The sequence below is a fragment of the Moschus berezovskii genome, chromosome 5, assembly GCF_049115385.1.
Source record: "Moschus berezovskii isolate FMDL1 chromosome 5, NW_MosBer_1.0, whole genome shotgun sequence".
In the NCBI taxonomy this organism is placed as follows: Eukaryota; Metazoa; Chordata; class Mammalia; order Artiodactyla; family Moschidae; genus Moschus; species Moschus berezovskii.
The window spans coordinates 95,021,371-95,045,344 of NC_142464.1; the positions used below are offsets into that span (position 1 = coordinate 95,021,371).

General features: G+C 36.2%; 2 protein-coding genes across 2 annotated transcripts; both read left to right on the forward strand.

Moving 5' to 3' along the window:
- The first annotated feature begins 2,830 nt into the window (after window positions 1-2,830).
- On the forward strand, window positions 2,831-13,282 carry CSN3 (casein kappa). The gene is made up of 4 exons (XM_088836089.1): window positions 2,831-2,884; window positions 8,763-8,795; window positions 10,725-11,241; window positions 13,119-13,282. The coding sequence occupies exons 1-3, from the start codon at window positions 2,831-2,833 to the stop codon at window positions 11,205-11,207; spliced, it is 570 nt and encodes a 189-aa protein (XP_088692215.1). The 3' UTR covers window positions 11,208-11,241; window positions 13,119-13,282.
- A 5,896-nt stretch (window positions 13,283-19,178) lies between these two features.
- LOC148777871 (uncharacterized) lies at window positions 19,179-22,030 on the forward strand. Its single transcript, XM_088836128.1, has 2 exons — window positions 19,179-19,232; window positions 20,255-22,030. The coding sequence occupies exons 1-2, from the start codon at window positions 19,179-19,181 to the stop codon at window positions 22,028-22,030; spliced, it is 1,830 nt and encodes a 609-aa protein (XP_088692254.1).
- The last annotated feature ends 1,944 nt before the right edge of the window (window positions 22,031-23,974 follow it).

Sequence of the window (23,974 nt, forward strand, 5' to 3'; positions counted from 1 at the left end):
TCACACATTGGAGAAGGAAATGGCAACCCACTCCAGTGTTCTTGCCTGGAGAATCCCAGGGACGGGGGAGCCTGGTGGGCTTCCGTCTATGGGGTCACACAGAGTCGGACACGACTGAAGTGACTTAGCAGCAGCAGCAGAGATGAGTACAATTGTGCGGTAGTTTGAGCATTCTTTGGCATTCCCTTTCTTTGGGATTGGAATGAAGACTGACCTCTTCCAGTCCTGTGGCCACTGCTGAGTTTTCCAAATTTGCTGGCATATTGAGTGCAGCACTTTCACAGCATCATCTTTCAAGAGTTGAAATAGCTCAACTGGAATTCCATCACCTCCACTAGCTTTGTTCATAGTGATGCTTTGTAAGGCCCACTTGACTTCACATTCCAAGTTGTCTGGCTCTAGGGCAGTGATCACGTTATTGTGATTATCTTGGTCGTGAAGATCTTTTTTGTACAGTTCTTCTGTGTATTCTTGCCACCTCTTCTTAATATCTTCTGTTAGCTTAATATTTCTGTCCTTTATCGAGCCCATCTTTGCATGAAATATTCCCTTGGAATCTCTAATTTTCTTGAAGAGATCTCTTGTTTTTCCTATTCTGTTGTTTTCCTCTATTTCTTTGCATTGATCGCTGAGGAAGGCTTTCTTATCTCTCCTTGCTATTCTTTGGAACTCTGCATTCAGATGCTTATATCTTTCCTTTTCTCCTTTGCTTTTCGCTTCTCTTCTTTTCACAGCTATTTGTAAGGCCTCTCAAACAGTCATTTTGCTTTTCTGCATTTCTTTTCCATGGGGATGGTCTTGGTCCCTGTCTCCTGTACAATGTCACGAACCTCCGTCCAGAGTTCATCAGGCACTCTATCCATCAGATCTAGTCCCTTAAATCTATTTCTCACTTCCACTGTATAATCATAAGGGATTTGATTGAGGTCATATCTGAATGGTCTAGTGGTCTTCCCTACTTTCTTCAATTCCAGTCTGAATTTGGCAATAGGAGTTCATGATCTGAGCCACAGTCAGCTCCTGTTCTTGTTTTTGCTAACTGTATACAGCTTCTCCATCTTTGGCTGCAAAGAACATAATCAATCTGATTTCGGTGTTGACCATCTGGTGATGTCCATGTGTAGAGTCTTCTCTTGTGTTGTTGGAAGAGGGTATTTGCTATGACCAGTGCATTTTCTTGGCAAAACTCTATTAGCATTTGCCCTGCTTCATTCGGTGCTCCAAGGCCAAATTTGCCTGTTACTCCAGGTGTTTCTTGACATCCTACCTTTGCATTCCAGTCCCCTATAATGAAAAGGACATCTTTTTTCAGTGTTAGTTCTAAAAGGTCTTGTAGGTCTTCATAGAACCGTTCAACTTCGACTTCTTCAGCATTACTGATTGGGGCATAGGCCTGGATTACTGTAATATTGAATGATTTGCCTTGGAAACAAACAGAGATCAATCTGTCATTTTTGAGATTGCATCCAAGTACTGTATTTCAGACTCTTTTGTTGACCATGATGGCTACTCCATTTCTTCTAAGGGATTCCTGCCCACAGTAGTAAATATAATGGTCATCTGAGTTAAATTCACCCATTCCAGTCCATTTTAGTTCACTGATTCCTAGAATGTTTATGTTCACTCTTGCCATCTCCTGTTTGACCACTTCCAATTTGCCTTGATTCATGGACCTAACATTCCAGGTTTCTATGCAATATTGCTCTTTACAGCATCAGACCTTGCTTCTATCACCAGTCACATCCACAACTGGGTATTGGTTTTGCTTTGGCTCCATCCCTTCATTCCTTCTAGAGTTATTTCTCCACTGATCTCCAGTAGCATACTGGGCACCTACCGACCTGGGGAATTCCTCATTCGGTATCCTATCATTTTGCCCTTTGATACTGTTCATGGGGTTCTCAAGGCACTGAAGTGGTTTGCCATTCCCTTCTCCAGTGGACCACATTTGGCTGTGGTCCATGTGATCAGATCGACTAATTTCCTGTGATTATGATTTCAGTGTGTCTGCCCTCTGATGCCTCCTCACAATACCTACCATCTTATTTGGGTTTCTCTGCTCCACCTATCGGAGAAGGCAATGGCAAGCCACTCCAGTACTATTGCCTAGAAAATCCCATGGATGGAGGAGCCTGGTAGGCTGCAGTCCGTGGGATCGCTGGGGGTCGGACACGACTGAGCGACTTCACTTTCACTTTTCACTTTCCACTTTCACACATTGGAGAAGGAAATGGCAACCCACTCCAGTGTTCTTGCCTGGAGAATCCCAGGGACGGGGGAGCCTGGTGGGCTTCCATCTATGGGGTCACACAGAGTCGGACACGACTGAAGTGACTTAGCAGCAGCAGCAGCAGCAGCTCCACCTATATTCTATGTCCTACAGAAATAATTTATTGATTTCTTAACTGAACACTTCTATCGGTAGAACAGCACTTTTGTGCCACTTTCTACTCTCTTTTCTCTAACAGTGATTTGTGTACATTGCAACTCTTCCTAAAATTTATGTTACTTGTCCAATTCACCTTAATAATCTCAAAACTGACACACAGAGCTTTGTTTCTACTAGGTTCTTGGTACATATGAAATGAATACTGGATTAACCTTGTAAAGACACATTCAGTAACAAAACCAAAAATTAAATTCATATATTTCCTACCGTTTGGTTTTTCTAAAGCTTTTGATAAAATAGATTTTTCACATTGGCTATATCTCCCTCTAAATCTGGCTTTTCCCACCTTAAACCAAAGAAAACATTGCTCCAAATCACTCCTAAATTATCAGCAACAGATCCTGTTAATCTAATGTTTTTAATTTAATTTTAGGTGCAAAGATGAAGAGATTTTTCCTAGTTGTGACTATCCTGGCATTAACCCTGCCATTTTTGGTGAGTTAATTTCATCTAATCAGTTTGTATCATTTTTTTAAATTTATTTAAGGGTTTTAATTGTGTAAATTTCTAAATACAGTTATATTTTATAGAACAAAATAGCTGCATAAGTAATTTATTTTTACATTTATTTTTCTTATTAAAGTCATATTCTTCTGGATAGTCTTCTGGTTTCTAGGAATAAAGAAATCACACTTTATCATCTATAGAAAACATTTAAAATTCTCATATAATAGAGAAAATACACTTGGGGGAAAAATCTTGACAGTATTTTTAAATTATAATATGCACTTAAAATAATTCACAAAAAATAAATATATAAACCATAGACGAAGATCAGAAATGTTTTTAGCTAAATTCTTATTTCATGCAAACTCCAATTTGTTTAGGAACTAAATTTTTAAAATACTAGGAGCTTGTTTAAGCTTTTTTTTTAACCGATTTCAAATAATTTGACTTGTACTTTTAATATTTAAATATATTGTAACTTTTGTTATAATATTTCCATTGTGTCAACTCCCTCTCAGGGATTATATCCATAAACACCTCTTTGATTTTTAGGCAAACATCTGAAAGCATCAGCTGTTAATTTTCCTGTTCTTACTGTTGGCAAATAAGTGCCTGGGATCCCCAAATGAACATGAAAATAAAACAGACCAATAGCCAAAACAATGAGGAAAACTAGTCAAAAAAATTAAAAGAAAAAAATCCCAAACCTTTTTCATGTTACATGTAATTATACTACATTACAGCGTGTAATTCAAGAAAATGCCTGAAAATCATAGTTATTTATGGATACATTCCCTGAGAGGGAGTTGACAGATTATGAAGATTATAACAAAAGTTACAATATATTTGAATGTTAAGCATACATATCAAGCTATTTGAAATTGGTAAAAAAAAAAAAAAAGAAAAGCTTAAACTGTTATAGCCAAGCGTTCCAGGACACAAATTCACTCAGAAGGACAATGTAGATAGTGGAGTGCAGTTTATTACACCAGCGGGCCCAAGGCAGAGTTTCCTCTTAGCCAAGGACCCCGACCACCATTTGTGAAAATCTTTTATACCCTATGTGTACGTCGAACCCACCACCCCAATTTCCTTGAGACTTACATAAAATAAAGGAAGGGTAAATACAATCACAATAGCCCCATCATTCATGTGTTAGGTGTTCAAACAGTTAATAATCAATAAGCCTGTGATTACATTCCGATAGGCAGGAAAGAATTTATGAACTGTCTGGAGGCAGGGGCAATTAAAGTATGTTTTCTCTTAGGCAATGAGTAACCTGGATGTGATCTTCAAGATTCCCCTGTCTAGAGGGGGTCTTATCTTTCTATTGTAGTTTCCGTAGGCACTAAGCACAGAGTTCAGAGTCCATTGGAGAAGTGGCCGAGCATGATCAGCATAAACAGGCCTAAGATGGAGTCTAGGTCCTATGAATTCCCTCTTCAAAACAAGCTCCCAATATTTTAAGAATTTAGTCTCCAAACAGACTGGAGTTTGTGTGAGATAGGAATTTAATTAAAAACATTATACATTCAGTTCAGTTCAGTCGCTCAGTCGTGTCCGACTCTCTGCGACCCCATGAATCACAGCACACCAGGCCTCCCTGTCCATCACCAACTCCCGGAGTTCACTCAAACTCATGTCCATAGAGTCGGTGATGCCATCGAGCCATCTCATTCTCTGTCGTCCCCTTCTCCTCCCGCCCCCATTATACATTACCATGTGTAAAATTAGATAGCCAGTGGAAATTTGCTGTATGATGCAGGGAGCTCAAACCTAGGGCTCTGTGACAACCTAGAGGGGTAGGATGGGGTGGGAGGTGGAAGGGAGATTCAAGAGGGAGGGGACATAACATACCAGTTGCTGATTCATGTTAATGTATGGCAGAAACCAACACAGTATTGTAAAGCAATTATCCTCCAATTAAAAATAAACAAATTTAAATTTTTAAATATCTGATGCTTTATGACCTCCTCTTGTTCTGATGGGTAAGGCCATGCTCAGTAAATCTTTAATCTAATTTTTTGCTGATGGGTGGGGCTGTGTTCCCTCCCTGTTGTTTGACCTGAGGCAAACTATGGTGGAGGTAATGAAGATAATGGCAACCTCCTTCAAAAGGTCCCATGCATGCACTGCTGCACTCACTGCCCCCAGCCTGCAGCAGGCCACCGCTGACAGATGCCTCTGCCAGAGACTCCTGGACACTCACGGGCAAGTCTGGGTCAGTCTCTTGTGGGGTCACTGCTTCTTTCTCTTGGGTCCTGGTGTGCACAAGCTTTTGTTTGTGCCCTCCAAGAGTCTGTTTCCTCAGTCCTGTGTAAGTTCTGGAGGCTCTATGGTGGGGTTAATGGTGACCTCCTCCAAGAGGGCTTATGCCATACCCAGGTCTACTGCACCCAGAGCTCCTGCCCTGCAGCAGTCAACCGCTGACCTGTACCTCTGCAGAAGACATTCAAACAAAGTTCTGGCTCAGTGTCTGTGGGATCTCTGGGTCCTGGTGCATACCAGGTTTATTTGAGCCCTCCAAGCATCTCTGGTGGGTATGTACTTTGATTCTAAACGCTATTTCACCCCTCTACCATCTTGCTGGGGCTTCTCCTTTGCCCTTGGATGTGAGGTATCTTTCCTCAGTGGGATCCAACATTCTCCTGTTGATGGTTGTTCAGCAGCAAGTTGAAATTTTGGACTTCTTGCAGGAAAAGATGAGCACAAGTCTTTCTACTCTGTAACAAACTACTTCTACTCTACAACAAACTGTGGAAAATTCATAAAGAGATGGGAATAGCAGACCACTTGACCTGCCTCCTGAAAAATCTGTATGCAGGTCAAGAAGCAACAGTTAGAACTGGACATGGGACAACAGACTGGTTCCAAATCAGGAAAGGAGTATATCAAGGTTGTATATTGTCACCCTGCTTATTAACTTGTATGCATAGTACATCATGAGAAATGCTGGGCTGGATGAAGCACAAGTTGGAATCAAGATTGCTGGGAGAAATATCAATAACCTCAGATATGCAGATGACACCACCCTTATGGCAGAAAGTGAAGAGGAACTCAAAAGCCTCTTGATGAAAGTGAAAGAGGAGAGTGAAAAGGTTGGCTTGAAGCTCAACATTCAGAAAACTAAGATCATGGCATCTGGTCCCATCACTTCATGGCAAATAGTTGGGGAAACAATGGAAACAATGATAGACTTTGTCTTGGGGGGACTCCAAAATCACTGCAGATGGTGACTGCAGCCATGAAATTAAAAGACGCTTGCTCCTTTGAAGAAACGCTATGACCAACCTAGATAGCATATTAAAAAGCAGAGACATCACTTTGCCAACCAAGGTCTCTCTGGTCAAGGCTATGTTTTTTCGAGTAGTCATTTATGGATGTGAGAGTTGGACTATAAAGAAAGCTGAGCGCCGAAGAATTGATGCTTTTGAACTGTGGTGTTGAAGAAGACACTTGATAATCCTTTGGACTGCAAGGAGATCCAACCAGTCTGTCCTAAAGGAAATCAGTCCTGAATATTCATTGGAAGGACAGATTCTGAAGCTGAAGCTCCAATATTTTGGCCATCTGATGTGAAGAACCAACTCATTGGAGAAGACCCTGATGCTGGGAAAGATCGAAGGCAGGAAGAGAAGGGGACAACAGAGGATGAGATGGTTGAATGACATCACTGACTTTGAACATGAGTTTAAGTAAGCTCCAAGAGTTGGTGATGGACAGGGAAGCCTGGAGTGCTGCAGTCCGTGGGATCACAAAGAGTCAGACACGACTGAGCAGCTGAACTGAACTGATGACCTCCTCTTAAATTGTAAAATTTGGAACAGCACTAGTCCTTGTTTCATAATTCATTTATTATTAAATTTAGTTTTGCTTTCAAGTTAATATCTCTTAAATAATTCTATTTGGTAAATTATTAGAGTCTTTTCAAAAATTTGAATTACTATGACCTTCACACTTCTTTTCTTCCTTTCTTCTTTGAAAATTGATTTTATTGTGGACACCTGCATATTTAGAACTTGAGCTTTCTCTTGCAGAATAGAGGTTAAAGTTTAAATCAGAAAGTGATTCACTACTGTTTGACCTCTGAAAACATCTTCTTGAACTATTTCATCCAGTGCTAGCCCCAAACTCTCCTTCCTGTCCTCACAAAGCTACAAGCCCCAAGGATATGAACAAATAATTCAAAAGAAGAATGAAGGTTTATATATTTTTTACCATCCAATCTTATTATACAATCTTACTTACCCAATCAAAATCATACAACTTAATACAGCAATGTTGTAGCATCTTTTACGCCCTAAATTATTCCTTCTCTCCAAAATATAAATAGCTAAGATAATATTTATTACTAGCAATTGCAAGATGAACTGCACAATCTTATAGTCTATTGGTGGCATTATAAATTGGAGTATCTTTACTGTACAGCAGTGTAATAATTTCTGTCAAAGAATTTCCCCCCCAAAATAATATTTTTGAAAGACTGTTTTAAGAAATAACGGGAAACTATTTAAAAGACCATTGACATCTGGGTTTCCCTGGTGTCTCAGATGGTAAAGAATCTGCCTGCGTGCAGGAGACCTAGTTTTCATCCTTGAATTGGGAAAATTTCCCCGGAGGAGGGAATGGCTACCCACTCGAGTATCTTACCTGGAGAATTCCATGGACAGGGGAACCTGGTGGGCTACAGTTCATAGATCATTTTAAAAGTCCATTGATGTCTATCCAGATGTTATCCATGTCTGTATTTATAAAAAAAAGATTTTTTTATAAACCTGTAAAAGTTAACAATAAAGAGCGAACATTTCATGATGTAATCATTGTTTTTCAACTTTAAATATGCAAGTATGAAAACTGAGGTGATGTAAAAATGATATGAGATCATACATCTTTAAAAAAATTTAAGATACAAGATACTAAAATGAACATATACCAGGAATACATAATATATATAGACTGATATAATATTCAAATCCATATCTAAATTTTCAGGATTTTTTAGTGTAGGCAAACTTTCAATATTAATATAACTTTTAAAATTTTAAACTAATGACTTAATAAATTTAGAGGTAAATAAGTCCCTGTATTTTATTATTTTTTTAAAATCTCTGATATCCGATACCAAGAACTTCTTAAAGGTTTATAGGATCTTTTATATCCCAGGGATATGTGTGAAAAGTCTTAAACTAAAGCTGTCATCTTAAACTATTTACCATTATGAACTCACCTTTTGTAAGTTTTAAAGCTTCATATAGATATGCCTGGAAACTACTTTCTCACTCCTGATTTCCTATGCATCTTACAATCCAGAACTAAGAAAAGTACTATAAATACATGATAATTTTTTAAATGCTATTATTTATATAACATTTATATACCAGTGTTACGCTAAAAGCAATTTTTTAATCAAGAAAATCTCACAAATCATCTTAGGAGAGCAGAAACAGAAAAATATGCTCAATTCTCCTCTTATTTTAGCAATATATATTCAATACAAATTGAATATAGGTTGTTCATGTTCTTCATTTAAGCAATATCATACATAATTGTTGGTACAGAGATCAAATGATCATATTCTTTTCAATCTTGAATTTTTCTCCCTAAACAGTGATTTTTAAGAACAACTTAATCATGGGGCTCAGTATTGCTATTTTAGTTAGCATATATCTGTCATTTCTTGAGGGCTTCACAGACTATAGATTAGATAACCTAAAAAGTGCTTTATAATATTTTACAATACTAAAATAAAAGCAAGAAAAACATGTTTTATCTTTTTTATAAAAGATATTTTAAAATCACAAAAACTAGACTCTAGCATGCTTTTTTTCCTCTAACTTTTTATTTCCGATTCTCTGAATCTCACCAGGGTGCTCAGGAGCAAAACCAGGAACAATCAACAGTAAGTTTGTTTCCAATAGAGATATGAATCCAAAGAATTAAATTCTGCAAAGTTTAATGATATTAAAATGCCTTCTAGCTAAAGACTAAGTAAATATTTAAATTACATAAAATAATTGAATAATCTTTATAAAAATAATCATTTCAGCAGCCAATCATACGAATCAACATCAATGCTTATCTGAAAATCTTGGTATCACTTTACAGGCCAAGTCATGTTGATTTTCATGAGTATTTAGCAACATGAGAAAACCTTCTCAGATTTAATACTGGGAAAACAATGAAAACAAAAACAAAGCTTAATATTTCTTCTGTCTACTTTTTAAGAAATGGGGAATGATCCCTCTCTGAAACATCTTCGGATGCTTCTCATACACTTGTATTTACTTCCCCCAGTTTGTTTGATTGAATACCTTTAAATATGTCTCCTTTCGTGAGAAAGCCTTGCTTTGAGGTATTTCATTAATTTGTTTCTATTCATAAGGAAAGATCTAATGATTTTATATTTTATAACTGTTCCTAATTAATATTAATTAATTAGTTAATAGAACTAATCAATTATTATAATCAATTATAATATAATATTGTATATCATATCACATGATGTGATATATATCACATTATATCACAATATATTACATGAGGTGATGTGATGTGGAATATATATATTATATTAAATATATATATATAACATTATATTATATGTATGCAATATAATGTGATATATATCACATGCTGGGAAAGATTGAGGGCAGGAGGAGAAGGGAACGACAGAGGATTAGATGGTTGGATGGCATCACCAACTCAATGGACATGGGTTTGGGTGGACTCCAGGAGTTGGTGATGGACAGGGAGGCCTGGTGTGCTGCAGTTCATGGGGTCGCAAAGAGTCAGACATGACTGAGTGACTGAACTGAATTGAATATATAATATAATATATATAATATATAAATATTATGATATTATATCTAATATATGTAAATATTATAAATTATAAAATTTTTATAAATTATATAAAGATATATAAACCCAGGAATCCATATCACATCATTATATATTATACATATATAAATATTATAATATATAATAATATATTATATTATATGATAATATAATGTATAATTATATAATATAATTATATATAATTATATTATATAATTATACATTATATTATCATATAATATACTAATATACATTAATATACATTAATATACTAATATTAATATATCAGTATATAATTATAATTAACTGCACCTAACTAATATATTTTATGATTGCATCTAATTAATAGAACCATGGCAAAAAAAATGGAAAATTTCCTAACTGATCTTTAATGGATAAAACTAAGCAGAAAAAAAAAACCCAACATATAAATCCAAGAATCCACATCACATTAGTTTTACTATTTTGCTAGAATTAGGTTAGAAAAAATGCACCCTTAGCCTAATCCCTAAATAAAATAAAAAAGTTACAAACGTGTGGTGAGAATATATATACATGTATATATACATATACACATATATATGGAAAGAGATATACATTTTTTTCTTTGTGTGTAGTATGCTTGTATACTGTATGTCAAAGCTCTCTATGAAACTGGTCTAGCTGTGGTACTTATAAAGTGCAAAATTTTCTGAGCACTTTTTGTATATGCCAAGCTCTGGGCAATGTGGTTTACATTATGAGCTATCTCATCTAATTGTTTTGAAACTAATGTTATTTTTAATATTTGCTGAAAATCAAGAAGTGGAAGGAAGACGTACAAATCCATATCTTATAAAATAATATGGTTTCTGCTTTCACTATCCCCAATGTTGTACTTTCTTAACATCAAATACTCTAACAATTTATTTTTTAAAATTCTGATTTAAGATATCTCTTCACTCTAGCCTACAATAATACCATTCTGCATAATTTATTCTTTTTGCAGTGCTGTGAGAAAGATGAAAGATTCTTCAATGACAAAATAGTCAAATATATCCCAATTCAGTATGCGTTGAGTAGGTATCCTAGTTATGGGCTCAGTAACTACCAACACAGACCAGTTGCACTAATTAATAATCAGTTTCTTCCATTCCCATATTATGCAAAGCCAGTTGCAGTTAGGTCACCTGCCCAAATTCTTCAGTGGCAAGTCTTGCCAAATACTGTGCCTGCCGAGTCCTGCCAAGCCCAGCCAACTACCATGGCACGTCACCCACACCCACATTTATCATTTATGGCCATTCCACCAAAGAAAAATCAGGATAAAACAGACATCCCTACCAGCAATACCATTGCTACTGTTGAGACTACAAATACACCTACCACTGAAGCAATAGTGAACACTGTAGCTACTCTAGAAGCTTCCTCAGAACTTATTCCAAGTGCTCCTGAGACCAACACAGTCCAAGTTACTTCAGCCGTGGTCTAAAAACTCTAAGGAGACACCAAAGAAGACAACGCAGGTAAATAAGCAAAAGAAAACGAATAATAGCCAAGATTCATGGACTTATTAATATAATCATAACATGTAAACTAGCATAGATGGATAAACTAAATCTGTTACAGAGAAGGCAAAATGGGCTAATTATAACTTACATTTGCTGGTTCTTTAGCATTGATATACTAGATTCTTTCCCAACAAGAAAGTTTTAAAATATCTTATCTTACAAAATGAATAAAAATTGCAGATTTTATTATTAAACCTTTTCAATAATTGGTATACTCCTTAAATCTATTACTTTTGTTTTACTCCTATTCATACACAAAGACAGTAAAATACAGTGTCAAACTCATGATTTTTCTTATCTCAAAAATATGTTTTCTTAGAAAAAAATCATATAAGATATGAGTTTAAATACATTTTAATTGCATACCAGTGTTCTTGCACTCTACTTTTGGTAAGAGTAGAATGAAAGGAAACAATATGTTTTACACACAGCATCTTATCTCAGGCATCACTTCTGAAAGGATGTATAAGTTTAGGCACCCAAATTTCTCATATTGTAAGGTAATCCCATGGAAAAATTCTAATTTTTAACTTGAAAAGCACCTACTTATTAAGAGGAAACTTTCATAACTTTAAATATAATGTAAAATATGTATATTTATTATTTGGATCAATGGATAATGGCAGAGTCCAAAATAATTTAAAACATATGAAGAAGTTAAACAGAAAGATCAATAAGATAGAAAATAACTAAAGATTGTGAAATAATTTAGGAAGAGAGTGACAAAATTTTGAGGGTCTAGGCAACAAATACTTTCATCACACTGTCAACATGATTTTTGGTCTAAAATGAACTCAGCGTGATATAATGGAAATAGCATTAGATCAGAGAAGGCTGCTTTTTCTGTTGTGTGACTTTAAGCAAATCATTACTCCCTCTGAAGAGTCATCACTCTTTCATTTTCTCATAATTTTGGTTGCTATGAGATTCAAGTGAGAAAGCATATTGTGAATGAGTTGTAAAAAGCGATCAATCTGTGATATAATGCTCTAGAAAAGATGAAGCAAAATTAGTAAATATTAAAGTTTACTTTCAACTAAAATATCAAGTTCTTACTAAATTATCAAAACTACATAACAATCTCCGTTTAATCCTGTAGCAGGCATATGGAATGGATTATATTACCATCTTGAATCCACAAATGAAAAAAAAAAAAAGCTATGGAATGCAAATTGCTACAGCTGAAAGTTCAGAACTGGAAACCAAATCAAACCCACTTGATTTCAGATAGTAAGGCTTAGTTAGTACATCTGCTATTTCCATATGGGCTAATTTGTTAAAAAATAAATAAAAACAGAAAACATACTCTAATTTTCCAAGATCAGCATATGTAAATTTTATTACTGAGTTTATATTTAATAGGACATCTGGTAAGAAAGAGAAGACAGTAAGCTGATAAATCTTTGACTCATTAAAATTTCAAAAAGAAAATGAAAAAATTAATGGACACGAAATGAAAATAAGTAATTGAGTATGCAACTATCTATTTTATTGATATAAAATACATTATTACATGATTGTTTTTAATAAAATAATCATTATCTCAATAGTTAACATTTGTTCAAAACTCAAGAACTTAGATTCCTAAGTTAAAACCACACAACATAAGATCACTTATAAAAAAGAATGTATAGACTGTGTCTTTCTGTGAATATTAGATGACAATTATATCAGTTCACTCAGTGGTGAATTTAAATATTTAAATTTATATATTTAGTTAGATAAACTCCTTGGATACAGACATGTAGCAAATCATGGAAGCTAAATAAAATACATATCATGAGAACTGTTAGCACATTATGAACTAAATCTCTAAATTGTCATTTTTATAGGTCTAGCTGAAGCCAAATGACTACTTCAAACTTTCCTTTGGCCAGTTGTCTGCCTCCAGTGAAGAGAGAATATGATTTTCACAGATCCGACTCCTTTCTCATCTCCTCTTTCATTTTACATTTATGTCACATATAGTTTTTTGATTCCTGCATAATAAAGCCAATCGAATGCAATGGACCTCTTAACTTCAAAAGAGTCTGTGAATACACCTCAGGGGTATTTGAAACTTTGAAATTCCAAGGTAAATTTAGTGTGAATTTGGAAATACACATTTAATTAAAGGCAAAGCTCATAATTTCATCTGAGTCTCAAAGTGGTCCACTCATTAAGACCATCTTCTTCAGGATGATATGGGAAAATCTAAATTTATGGCTAAGTCATTGGGGTCAGAGGAGAACTAAGCCATAGTGTTCAATTCTAGAAGACCACGAAGTGATTCTTGAGCAGCCAAGAGAGAGAATGAGAACTCTAGAGTTAGCATTAAGTGCCCAAAAGTAATGCCAATTTTAGTCTAGATCATTCCCAAGGGCAAATTCCTAGGTTCACAGTCCTTAACATTCCCACCAAATAAAATAACTCTCTACTTTCAGATTCTGTTTTTTTTTTTTTAATTAACACTAATAGGGGCTTCCCTGTGACATAGTAAATCCTTCAACTACAATTTCCATTTTAAGAAAATACATTGGTGAGTTGGTGATTTTGGATTTGGATAAATTACTTTCAAAGGTAAAGTCCATTTCTGCAAAGGTAGTTCATATGAGAAATTATGTCTTTAGCACAGAAAATAAATGAGATCTGGAGGGTCACACATAGTCATTCATTTATCAATTATTTGCCAAATACCCACTATGTGAATATAGCATGTTTCCTCCCCACCTCTAGGGTCTCATGCTCTAGTGAGAAACAGAAAAACATCTTATTATTCAGTCTTGCAGAACAGCCTATTTGAAAGTTCTCAGGTCTTCCAAAACACAGTTATAAGTTATATAATAATAATTTATTTACCACATTTTTAAATATATAAAAAGTTTTCACACATATAAACCTCTTAATCTTCACTGGTAACCTCTTGAAATATCTTCTTATTGATCCTCATTTTGCATGAAAGTGTTGAAAAGTGAAGTGTTAGTCGCTCAGTCCTGTTGGGACTCTTTGCGACCCTATGGACTGTAGCCCTCCAAATTCCTCTGTCCATGGGATTCTCCAGGCAAGAATACTGGAGTGAGTTGCCACAGCCTCCTCCAGGGGATCCTATCAATCCAGTGATCGAACCTGAGTCTCCTGCATCCCTGCATTGCAGGTGGATTCTTTATCATCTGAGCCACACTTTAGTTAAACATACAGAGAAAATTTATAGGCTTTAGATTTGGGTAGAACTGAATTAAACTTTTGCTCAAAATCGCTTGCTTAACTGTGTGATTCTGGGTAATAAATAAGGTAGAAAGTACTATTTTTTGATTTACTGATATGTGTCAGGCTCTCTATAAAAGATTTTACAGGTTTTACTTTATTTCACATAGAACTCTCTTAAAGAAGCTCTATTATTATGTTCACATATAAATGAAGAAACTGAGGCCCAGAGAGATTAAGTAATAATTTGCCCAAGAACAAAAATCCACTAAATGGTAGAGTTTTGTTTTGAACTCTAGCAATTCAATCTATCAACCTTGAATCTGAGACATTCATGATAATATCCTCCATTAACTGGGCATTCAATAAATTTTAATCCCTTATCCATAAAGAACATTCACAAAGTAAAGTTAAATTTCATGATCTTACTATTACTACCTTCCTACTTCCTCTAGCCCTATTAGATCCTCATACCATTCAGTCCAATGACTCAGAAACAAACCCTGATGGTTTTAGCTGCATTATCATCAACACCATCACTTGCTTGAAGCTGCTGAAATCCTTTGGGTAATTCATATCACATTATCAAAATTGGTCTCCTTGGTTTAGATATCACATCCTTAAGAAAAACTTTCCCCAACTTCTAATACCAAACACTTCACACATGGGCTACCACAGTACCCTTTCCATACCAGTTCCTTTCCCTTTCCCCATACCAGTTCCCCTCTTATACCTGCCCGTCCAGCTCTTCTGCTGGGAGGTAAGCCCTATGAGCACAGAAACTATGTTCTCTCACCATTGTCTCTCTAAAGTAAGACCCAATACACTGTTTGAAGTGAAAGTGTCAGTTGCTCAGTCATGTCTGACTCTTGCAACCCCATGGACTATAACCCACCAGACCTCCTATCCATGGAATTCTCCAGACAAAAATACTGGAGCAGGTATCCATTACCTTCTCCAGGGAATCTTCTCAACCTAGGGATAGAACCTAAGTCTCCTGCATTGCAGGCAGATTCTATACTATCTGAGCCACCAGGGAAACCCCAATACATTGTATGTGCTGTGTTGTGCTTAGTCACTTCAGTCATGTCTTACTCTTTGTGACCCTATGGACTATAATCCCCCCAGGCTCCTCTGTCCATGGGATTCTCCAGGCAAGAATACTGCAATGGGTTGACATGCCCTTCTCCAGGAGATCTTCCTGACCCAGGGATTGAACCTACGGCTCCTGCGGCTCCTGCATTACAGGCAGATTCTTTACCACTGAGCCACACTATATAATAGAAGCTAGATAAAGACACTGAGTATGCTAAAGCCTTTAACTGTGTGGATCACAACAAACTCTGGAAAATTCTAAAAGAGATGGGAATATCATACCACCTTACCAGACTCCTGAGAAACATGTACACAGGACTAGAAGCAACAGTTAAGAGTCGGACATGGAACCATGAACTGGTTCAAAATTGGGAAAGGAGTACATCAAGGCTGTATATTATCACCCCACTCATTTAACTTATAGGCAGAGTACATCATGAAAAATGCTGGGCTGGAAGGCTCACAAGCTGGAATTAAGATTGCCCAGAGAAATATTAGCAACCTCATATATGCACACTAAAGCAAAAAATGAAGAGCAATTAAAGAAGGTGAAGAAGATGAAAGAGGAGAGTGGAAAAACTGGTTTAAAACTCAAAATTCAAAAAACTAAGATCATGGCATCTGGGGCCCATCAGTTCATGGCAAATAGATGGAGAAAAAGTGGAAGCAGTGACAGATTTTATTTTCTTGGGCTCCAAAATCACTGCAGACGGTGACTGCAGCTGTGAAATTGAAAGACATTTGCTCCTTGTACACCTATGACAGATCCATGTTGGTGTTTGGCAGAAAACAACACACTTGTATAGCAATTATCCTTCATTTTAAAAATAAATAAATTTCTTTAAAAACTATGACAAACCCAGACAGCATATTAAAAAGCAGAAACATCACTTAGCTGACAAAGGTCCATATAGTCAAAATTTTTCCAGTAGTCATTCACAGAGAGTTGGACCACAAAGAAGGCTGAGTGCCAAAGAATTGATGCTTTCAAATTGTGTTGCTATAGAAAGCTCTTGAGAGTCCCTTGGACAGAAAAGAGATTAAACCAGTGAATACCTAGAGGAAATCAACTTTGAATATTCATTGGAAGGTCTGATGCTAAAAGTGAAGCTCCAATACTTTGGCCACCTGATGCAGAGCTGACTCATTGGAAAAGACCCTGATGCTGGGAAAGATTGAGGGCAGGAGGAGAAGGGGTTGACAGAGGATGAGATGGTTGAATGGCATCACCAACTCAATGGACATGAGTTTGAACAAACTTCAGGATATAGTGAAGGACAGGGAAGACTAGTGTCCTGCAGTTCATGGGGTTACAAAGAGTTGGACACAACTGAGTCACTGAACAACAAGACATTTGCTAAACAAATTAGTAAGTAAAGACATAAAACAGTTGCTAATAACTGAAATTAAAATACCCATTTAATAGAATTAAATAATCTATAATTGTCTTTACCAAAATCTAGGAGGGAAAATGTTAACCTTGGCAGTTTATTATTGATCATAAACCAAACTACCAAAGGTCAATTTTAAACTCAAAAGAAAATTACTGAAAATCATAATACCAATCACAACAATATAAAAGGGTAAAGAAAGAATGTTTTTATAATTTAATCTCAATTTTCAAGGAAAGAAACCTGAATCTTATCAGAATGCTAACCACATTGTTGTATCAATATTAAGTATTATCTTAACTTTAGTACACTATTTAGAAAAAGGAAATGATGGCATATCCTTTTCTTAATCTTCCTAATGTGATAAACTGCTGTGGTGGCCAGATGCCAATATTACTGGAATAAAGGCCATAAACCTAATAGTCTAGACTGATGAACAAAAGCAGATCAAGTGCACTCTTTTTATGTGTATATTTTATTAGAATATATTGAGAAATCCAGAAACTCTTGAAGGCAAAATTAAAGCCCTAAAAATAACCCTGTGAAGACAAAAATAAGTTAATTAATTAATTGCTTAAAGTCCTAAACACCCGTATAAAATTAATATTTAGCATCAATATAGTTTCTAAATTTAAAAGTTATTCTTTTGATTAACTAATTACAAAACACCTATAACCATTGTTGGGAAGGTTAAGACAAGAACCCTAAAGTTAAAACTTTGATGTACTTCATGTCACAGAAACAACAAATTTGTATCTAATCATTTCAAGTCACAGAACAAATGATAAAAATTTTATAAGGAATAAAATTACCTTCTTTTTCCTAAGAAAAGATGTTACTAAAATGTAATATTTCCATGGAAGAATACACACAAGCAACTGATTTTGTCAACAGGCTTGACTTTCTTTTAATCAGTATTAACCCTTGCCAAAAGGAATCTTATTAAAGCTTTCTCAGTCTATCCTCAAAAGAAAATAAGTAGGAGGGACATTCAGGGACTAAAGGTTTATTTATTCAAAAGTTTCTCACTAGCTTTCCTTTGGAGAGGACTACCAAAGAACCAGTGAGGTTAAGAGAAGATAAAACCTGACCAGAAACCAGAGGAGAAACCCCTTCTAAGGTATCTGTGCAGATAAAATTGGGACATAGATTTTCCTTTTCTGGCTCCAAGTTTTCCATAGTTTGGACACAAATGTAATAGATAAACTAATAATTGAAATTATATGCTGATAGATTGAGATTTTCTTAGATTGAAATTGAGAATTTCTAAGACAACTAAACTAATTGCTGATGGTCACTGATTATACCCACTGAAAATGGATGAATTCCACTCACTTCCACTGTCTGTAGTTGAATCAAAGCTTAGTTTTATGAATTACTCAAGTTCTACCACTGAATAGCAGCTTTTGATAAAATGCAACTTAAGAAAAAAAAAAATCACAAGGCAAACTTGTCTTTGTTGAGTAAAAAAATGCTATTTTAGGAATGCTTCAGTCCACCTAGGACACTTCCTGGTGGTAAAGGGATCCAGACTTTACCACTTGCCTTGACCCTTCCAGGCTTTTATGGAAGGATTGACTTTAACATCCTAAAAGTGTGAATTAAAATTTTTTAACCTAAAAACTTTTTTAAAAATAGTTTTTGCTTTAATAATGATTTTCTTCTTATAGTTAAAATATTAAGCTGTTAACTCCAGTGATTCTAAATTATGCTCATGTGTCTGTATGTGTGTCTCTCAGTCATGTCCGACTCTTTGAGACCCCATGAACTGTAGCTGGCCAGGCTCCTCTGTCCACGGAATTCTCCATATTGGAGTGGATTGCCATTCCCTTCTCCAGGGGACCTTCCTGACCCAGAAATTGAACCCAGGTCTTCTGCTTTGCAGGCAGACTATCATCTGAGCCACCAAGGAAGCCCTGGTATATAATATAAAGCCCTGGTGTATAATATAATATATTATATGTATTGTGCATAATTTATGCATGTATTTGTTTCTACATATGTGTTAGTCACACTTACATAATTATGCTCATATTATTATATATAAATAATGCAGAAAGCTCCTGAGTAGCCAGTAAATTATTTAGCGAAGTATTGCTCCCTGAGAGGTCTTAATATCATAATTTACCAAAATAAATACAGATTTGAATAATCTGTTATCACTCCACAATTAGGTATTGATTGTCTTTATTATTATTTCTTGCTAGGGTCCATAAAGAAAATATGAATGCTCTTATCTTATCTATGATTATCTTGAACCTTACTACATTCTTCTTGGTAAGTTTTCAATACTGGTCAACAGGTACTTTTCTTTTCATTTAGAAAACGATAAAGATGTTCATATCAGTTATATGCCAGAAAAACATCTCAGAGTGAGACATCAATGTGCTTGCAACCAGGAAAATTCATACTGTGTTGCCTTTAAAATATGTACCATGAACTTTATTATATTTCTTTCTGTATATTGTATATTCATACAATGAGGAGATATATATATATTACACATACACATATATATATATCAGAAATTTATGTTCACACACAAGTGTGTACCCAGATGTTTTTATGGATTTTTATGTACCTAGACATTCTATTCATAATTGCCAAAATCTGGAAGAAACCAAATTGTCCTTTTGTGGTGACTGAATAAATAAATATGGTATATTCATGTAGTGGAATATTTTTCTGCACATAAAAAAAAAGAAAGAGAGAGTTACTAAATCATGAAAAACACATGATGGAATCGTAAATTCATACTACTAAATGAAAGGAATTAGTCTGAAAAGGCTATATATTGTTTGATTCCAATTATATCACATTCTAAAAAAAACAAAACTATAAAGCCAGAAAAAATATCAATGCTTGCCACGGATTAGGAAGGATGAATAAGGAGAAAACAGGATTTTTAGGGTAGTGAAGCCTAGAATTCTATAAGATGGTAAATGCATGGTAAATAAATGTAATTATATGTTTGTCAAAACCCATGGAATGTATAAAAGTGAAGTCTAATGTAAACTATAGACTCTGAGTAATATATGTCAATGTAGTTCCGTTCCTGACAATAGTGGAGAGACCATGCATATCTAGGCAGGAAGTATATGAGAACTCTGTACCTTCCTCTAAATTCGTCATCAATCTAAAACTGCTCCATAAAGTAATCTTTTCAAAAAATGTAAATCAAATCTGAAAAAAAAATTATTGGCTGTTTTGAAACTTTTACTAGTGAATATTTTAAAATACACTCAATGTGACCTGATGCCACGTATTTAATTCTTTACTTGTATATTTTTTATTTGCAGTCAAGTGAGAGTCTTAAAACTCATGACCAGTCAAAACAAAAGCTATCAAAGCTTAATTCACCTGCCCAAACCGGAAAAACAAAACCCCCTCATGTACAAGCTGCATTAAAACAAGCCAAAGCCCAGACATTAAAGCAGCCATCAAACCAGGTTTCACATACTGGAATTCGACCAAGATCATCTCCATCTGTTTTATCAAACTCATCTCTGGCATCTGCATTTAAAAAATCTGTAGCTTCCCAGTCTACATCCAAGCGCTCGTTACCTTTCCAAGATACTCTAAAGAAGTCCACCTCTACCAAAAAGCAATTTCTAGCTAACAACACTGCACTAAAACAGCCTCAATCAAAATCAATTTCAGAAAAACAGGATTTAATCCACAAGTGTGCACCCAAACTGACCTTAGGAGACAAGTCTAAGTCCAAACAGTCATCTCTCACCGAGACTGGTATAAAAAGAAAGGAAATTGATAAGACTAAACCACAGCAGTCAAAAGTTACCAAGTCTACACCCAAACAGACATCATCTTCACCCAATACAGGGAAAAGGTCTTCAGTTGCCAGTGCTACACAGAAATCAACCATAAAGACAACAAAACGAAAGACTCCCACTGCCAAACCTGAACTTAGACAGACGTCATCTTCCCAAGGTGCAATAAGGAGCCATCGTGTTCCTAAGTCTAAAAGAGCAAACTCTAAAGTTCCTGAGAGTAACACAAGGCGAGTTGCATCTAAGCGATCTCCACCAAACAACTTAACAGGCTCCACGTCTACTACAAGAAGAATTACTAAGTCCACAGACAAAAAGTCTCAAAGATGCAATTATGATGGAAGCCAGAATCTACCTTCCAAAATCAAACGAAGGAAGAAGAGACCTTTGCCTTCTGTTAACCTGTCTTCAGGGTATCCAGCATTACCACTTAAACGTAAGCATCATGTGCGAAAACCTCATCCACCACCATCATGTCCAATAAAATCTCATTCCTCTCGACTTCAGACAAAGACATCTAAACCTCACAAGCCTTGTCCACATCAACGAAAAAAGCAGCCATCAGAGATTTCCATAGAAGCAGCTACTGCCTCACAGACAGCACCAGCTACTGCCTTTGCAAACATCACCAAGACAGCCACTAGAGGAGCTGATGATATTACTACTAGCAAGGCTCAAATTACACCTACTATAAAAGCCCTTACCACTACCCTCTCAGCTGCTGTCACTACCTCCATATCTCAAATCACCACCCTGTCTGCTGCTCTCCCCACCACTGGACAAGAGACAAACACCCTTGAAGGTGACACAACTATGGCTGTAATTGATACTACTGCTGCTGCCATAGATGAAACCATTTCTGCCATTGAAACCACGACTGCTAAAACTGGCACAACTATTCAAGAAACTGCTGTAACTGTGACCAGCCCCACAGTCGCTACAGTGAGCACCAAGAGTGCAACTGACACTGTGACCAACACTGCAGCCACTGCAGAGGTTCTTAAAACCATAACAGCTGCTCCAGAAGCGGACACTGCTACCCTTGGCACTACTCTGCCTGTTATCATTCTCACTTCTGTTCTCCCCAGTGCCATTACCGCCACCGGTACAACTTTGCCTGAAAAGGATGTCACCACTCCTGAAGAGTATTTTTATTACACTGAAGATGAGATTGAAGCCTCTGACGATGCATATGGCTCAGAGTCTGCTGAAGATTCCACTGCAACTCCAGAAACTAATGCCATGGGCCCTGTAACTCCTTCAACTCCAGGGGCCACCCCCTCATGAACCTACATTTGATAACACTACTCAGAAACTTGAAGTAATAGCTACCACACATAGCCCTTGAATATTGATCACATACCCCAACCAATAATCAAAATTATGTGATTAAAATACTGCAAAGCTTAGCCATGAAAATATAGCAATTCTTTAAGCATACTGTATTGTAGTTTTCAGTCTTTCTTCTTTATCTATCACGAACACATCAGGTCACATATTTGAAGCACCATAAGAAAAATTCTCACTGAATTTTACTATGATGAAATTTACTTGACATGGAAATGGAATTTGTCCTTCTCACTTCACTCTCAAAAGTCCTTAATGTCCTAAGAGTAAGATTCCTGAAATCCTTTTAATTCCGTAAGTACTGAAGGATAATTAAAAGGATAACATTTTATGGAAAACTGTGAAAACTAGAAGCAGAGACATTATTCACAGAATCTGGGAACTGAACATGCCTTCTTCCCTTGAATGAATATTTGGCCCTGGTAAATGTCAGGCCTGGCATGCTGCAGTCCATGGGGTCACAAAAAGTCAGACATGACTTAGCAACTGAACAAAACAGCAATGTCAGGAGGGTTCCAGAGGCCTGTAAACATGTTTCATGTGAAAAAGACAATTTAAATTATTCCTGAGTTATGAATCACTGGAAGAGCAAACATGTGCTTTCTAATCCAGCAAGTCCCTGTCTTGTGTGGCAATGTCACTGGTATCTTTGGGACTGGCTCCCTCCCCATCACTGTAACCCATGTACAGACTGGGACTCAAGGGGAAATAAACTGAGAAATCCTGGCCCTGTTCCCTCTCTCCATGACCATCACACTTCCTTAAAACCTCTGAGGAAAAAAAATCAGGAGTGTGATCTAATTTTATAGGCCCCCGGGAGTTGGTGATGGACAGGGAGGCCTGGCGTGCTGTGATTCATGGGGTCGCGGAGAGTCGGACACGACTGAGCGACTGAACTGAACTGAACTGAACTGAACTGTATGTCTGCGTGTGTGTATGTGCCAGCAAGTATAAGAGAATGAAAGAGACTAACTTGTCAATCTAATACTAGTCAATAACACCTGTAAGGCTGCACTCATATTTATTATTTCCACTTCACTTCACAAATTCTTTCTTTCATTCTACAATAGGGAGTCGATAGCATAGATATAACAAGAGTGAAGAATCAAAAAAGACAAAAACAAAGATTATTTGTTTGATATGAGAAAATACAAAAGACCCAATGATTGTGGTCAAAGAGAGCTCACAGTAAAGAGGGAAAAATGCCCACATATGTTACTAGTGATGCCACCGTCTAAAATAGAAGAGATTCCTTATAAACTGAGAGACCAGGGTAGTGATCATGGGAGAAAAAGAAAAAGTGTTAATTTAAAAAGTGTTATTTGAACTGGACTTTTTAGATAACTTTCTCAAATTTTCAGACTTGAACAGCACTTTAAATAACAAAGTTAGCTTGCCAGTGTGTAAAACACATTTTAAATGGGAGAAATATAAAAATACAGATTGTTCAAAATACGAAAGATCTGGTGGCTTGGGTACACAGTCTGGATTGATAACTGTCATTGACAGCAGTGCTACTTGAAGTGTAGCTTCCCAAGATGGCTCAGGGGTAAAGAATTCGCCGGCCAATGCAGGAGATATGAGTTTGATCCCTGGTTCAGGAAGACCCCCTGGAGAAGGAAATGGCAACCCACTCCAGTATTCTTGCCTGGGAAATCCCATGGACAGAGTAGCCTGGTGGGCTACAGTCCTTGGGATCGAAAAAGAGTCGTACATGTCTTAGCAACTAAGCAGCAACAACTTGAATTGTGGTCAGCAAGCTAGCTGCTGTGGCTACAGTTCAAGTCACAGTGAAGGGCATACATCAATGTCAATATGCACATTTTCAGCTTCCTTTAATGCTTATTGATTTATCCTTTTTTTCATCCATTCATCTAGTAGCAA